At 45.5% G+C, this 3,873-nt stretch overlaps 1 protein-coding gene across 1 annotated transcript; it reads left to right on the plus strand.

The window, feature by feature from the left end:
• The first annotated feature begins 1,202 nt into the window (after positions 1-1,202).
• LOC138053383 (uncharacterized) lies at positions 1,203-2,771 on the plus strand. The gene has a single exon (XM_068900029.1). The coding sequence runs from the start codon at positions 1,203-1,205 to the stop codon at positions 2,769-2,771; it is 1,569 nt and encodes a 522-aa protein (XP_068756130.1).
• Positions 2,772-3,873: the final 1,102 nt, after the last annotated feature.

Genomic DNA, 3,873 nt, shown 5'->3' on the forward strand with positions numbered 1-3,873 from the left:
ACCTCCGCAAATGTCATTAATTGCATAACCTGTACGTTATGCAATAAATTATACATTGGCAAGACAGGTAGACGACTAGGCGACCGGTTCCGCGAACACCTTCGCGATGTTGACAAGAATGACAAGGATGCACCTAAGCCAGTCGCTCCATTAATCTCCTGGACCACTCCAAAAAACTCATGGCAATCTGCGGCCTTTCCCCACATCTAGGTACGAAGGAAAGCCACAAGAATCTAGAACAAAAATTCATCTTCCAAATCGGCACCCTCAATCCTCACGGTATTAACGAATGCTTTTGATCTAACTAATACATTCCTATTTTTCACGTTGCCATGTTACCACCAATAGTGTAGCTCCTACTCTACTGTAAAAGTACACGTAACCCACAATTCCTCGATTCACTCTGACGAAGGGCTAACGCTCGAAACGTCAGCTTTTAGAATCTCTATAAGGTGGCCAATTTACATTATCAACTCCGTTGATAAAACCAAATTTTTGTATACTACTTCCCCACCGACGCAGCACCACAGTTTCTTCATCCCCCTGGAGGGGCTGGACTGTACCCAGTCAGGGTGGGTTACCGAGACCCAGTTTATCAGGAACATTACTGCAGCCACACCCAAGATGAGGTCTTATGCCTGACTTTCCAGGACCCCCTCCAGATGCCTGGATAAATCAACTTGACGAGTATAGCATCACTTCTCAGCCCCAATTGTCAACACATTACCACTGTAGTTTCTCCGCCATGGAGCGTTCATTGCCTAAATTTGACCTTGGAAAATTTGATGGCTCGCCCCTCCATTGACCTTTGTGGATCGGAAGATTTAAAGGTATTGTCCATGATCAGCCCTTCCTGAATGATAGCCAGCGTTTAGCTTATCTTCAGAATACCGTCACTGGTGCTGCAGAGTCAGAAATCCAGTTCCTTGGAGAAGATGGTGCAAATTACATATTAGCTCTCAGAATGCTTAAAGCGAGATTTGCTGACTCAGGAAAGATTGCATGCACAGCCATTGCTGCCCTAAAGGTCATACCATCACCGCATCCTCAAGATCAGACTGCCTTACAAAGCTGTACCAAACACTCAGGTCAACCCTTCAGTCACCCTTCACAGACAGAGATTCATTGCTAATCTCTTAAGTGAGACAAATCTGAACATTCCTGTTCAAAAGCTCCCTGGGCCCCTGAAATCCAAGTGGGCGATGGAAGTTCAGAAACACGAAAGTCAGGGAAGGCCTAACTTGTTTGACCTAGACCAATGGCTTTCAGAATATGTTAGAGCGAGACAACACCTGATGTCTGAGGAACCAGCGAATTGTTCCCTACCTAACAGGTCTAAACCACCAAAACAGGATCCACCCCTAAGTTCTTCTTCACTGCACATCAAGTCGGACCCACAGCCAAAGGGAGAAGAACCCCCAAAAGAATCAAAGTCACCAGCCTGTCTATGCTGTAATCAAGCTCACCCACTTTACGGATGTAATGACTTTAAAAAAAAGTCTGTACCTAAGTGCTACGAGGTGGTCAAGAGTTTCAAGATGTGCTTCAATTGTCTCAAACAGGGACATCAAGTTAATGAATGCTCGAACAAGACTCATTGTCAAGTTGCTAACTGTAAGAGACATCATCACAGTCTGTTACACTATGAACGTGCACCTCAGCAACTGCCTAGCCAGGACCCACAAACTCAGCCCCCACGGACTCCAGACAACCCCCTCCCGTACGTGGCAGCCACCAACTCCCTCACCGCCAATGACAGAGTGGTTTATTTCCAAGTTGTCCCAGTCAAGATAAGAGGTGAAAACGGGGTGGCGGTGATTGAAGCGTTTGCTTTTTTGGATGACAGCAGTTCAGACACGTTGATAAAAAGAGACATTGCAGACAAGCTGAATCTCAAAGGACCAGAGCAACTACTTTGCCTGGAAAACATTGAAAATAACGGAACACCACGGAGCTCTAGAGCAGTGAATCTTCTTGTGACACCGACCGGGAAACAAGCTGTAAACCTACCTGTTCAGATCCATCCTGCTTGGACAGTCCCTAAATTAAATGTCCCTCCACAGAGACTTGTCAAGGAAAACGTTAGAAAAACCTGGAAACACCTTGAAGATTTAGACATCCCTGCTGTGTCTACGGATCAGATAGGCCTACTTATTGGAGTGCAGGTTACCGAAGCTATGATTCAACACGAATACAGACGTGGACCAAAGGGGCAACCATATGCTGTGCGAACTGACTTTGGATGGGCGATTGCTGGCTTAGCGGGAGGAGTTCCTTCCCCCAGAACAGGTGTAAGTTTTGTTGGACATTGTGTTAGCCTAGACACCACATTGAATAAAGAAGTTGAAAACTGGTGGAAGACAGAGTCATTTGGCGCCAAGTTCAATTGTGATTTTTCAAGATCTGCAGAGGACGAAAGAGCTCTTAAGCGCTTAGAAGAAACTACAAACTTTCGAGCTGACCTGGACCATTACGAAACCGGTCTTCTCTGGAAGGGTGAAGAAGTCGTGCTCCCAAACAATCGGCCACTGGCAGAGAGAAGGCTTACAAATCTGGAGCGAAGCCTAGATAAGAATAGTGAAAGAGCCAAAGCCTATTATGACACAGTTGAAGCATACATTGTCAAGGACTATGCCAGAAAGTTATCTCCCACAGAGATTGCTACTAAGGAACCCAAGAACTCTTGGTACCCGCCACACTATGCTGTTACAAATCCCAATAAGCCAGGAAAGATTCGCATAGTGTTTGACGCTGCAGCCCCTTACAAGTGAGCTTCGTTGAATGATCAACTGGTGACAGGCCCCGACCTGCTGAACTCCCTTGTGGGTGTGATCATGAGATTCCGACTGCATGCTGTTGCTATGATTGCAGACATTGAGACAATGTTCTTCCAGGTACGAGTTATCGAGAAAGATCAACCATCACGAGATTCCTTTGGAGAGGTCCAAGCAGAGATCGTCCTCCTGATGTCTACCAGATGCAAGCCATGATCTTTGGTGCAAAGTAGAGTCCAACCTCCGCAAATTATTGCCATTGATAACAAAGCCATTTGCAGTGAAGAAGCTGTCAGTACAGTCCTAAGAGATTTCTACATGGATGACCTCCTGAAGTCTTTGCCTTCTGAAGACGAGGCAGCCCAACTTGCCCACCAGCTTATTGAGCTTTTGTCGAGGGATGGATTTCGATTAACTAAGTTTACGAGTACTAGCCAAAATGTGCTACGTAGCTCAGCTACCTCCCAAAGACATCCTCGGCAGCCCTGGGATCTCGCAGCCATTTGATTTGGATCTGGACAGCCTTCCAGTTGAGAGAGCCTTGGGAGTGCTGTGGAACGTGGAGCAGGATACTCTAGAAATTAAAGTAGTTCCAAAGCAGTTAGCCCCAACCAAGCGAGGCATTCTAAAGCAGACATCAACCACCTTCGATCCCCTTGGATTGGTAGCACCATTTGTACTGAGGGATCATTCTGCAAGAGCTGTGGAGAGCGGGGAGGAACAGAATAGGGAGGAGGGAGAAATGGCCCAAACAAAGTTGGGAGGAGGGAGAAATAGGGAGAAAAAGTAGGTTTTTGATCTGGCGCCTAGAAATGTCAGTTATGTTTTGTCTTCTTGGAATCTCGATTTATTTTAGTTGTTTTAAAGATTCTAGACGAATTTGAACGCCACAGTAATCATATATACGCCATTCACTGAGCATTATCTTGCCGCCGATGGAACTTATGAATATTCAATTGCCGAAAACAATGTGCTTTATATGTTGGATTTGGTAGGGTAAATTTCAACCAATTAAGTTCAGCTAGTTTAAACCTCATTACTGAAATACTCAAATAGTTTGCCTATCACAGATGGGCTGCAAATGTTGATTGAAGACGCT

This window comes from Montipora capricornis, chromosome 6 (genome assembly GCF_036669925.1).
Source record: "Montipora capricornis isolate CH-2021 chromosome 6, ASM3666992v2, whole genome shotgun sequence".
Lineage (NCBI taxonomy): Eukaryota > Metazoa > Cnidaria > Anthozoa > Scleractinia > Acroporidae > Montipora > Montipora capricornis.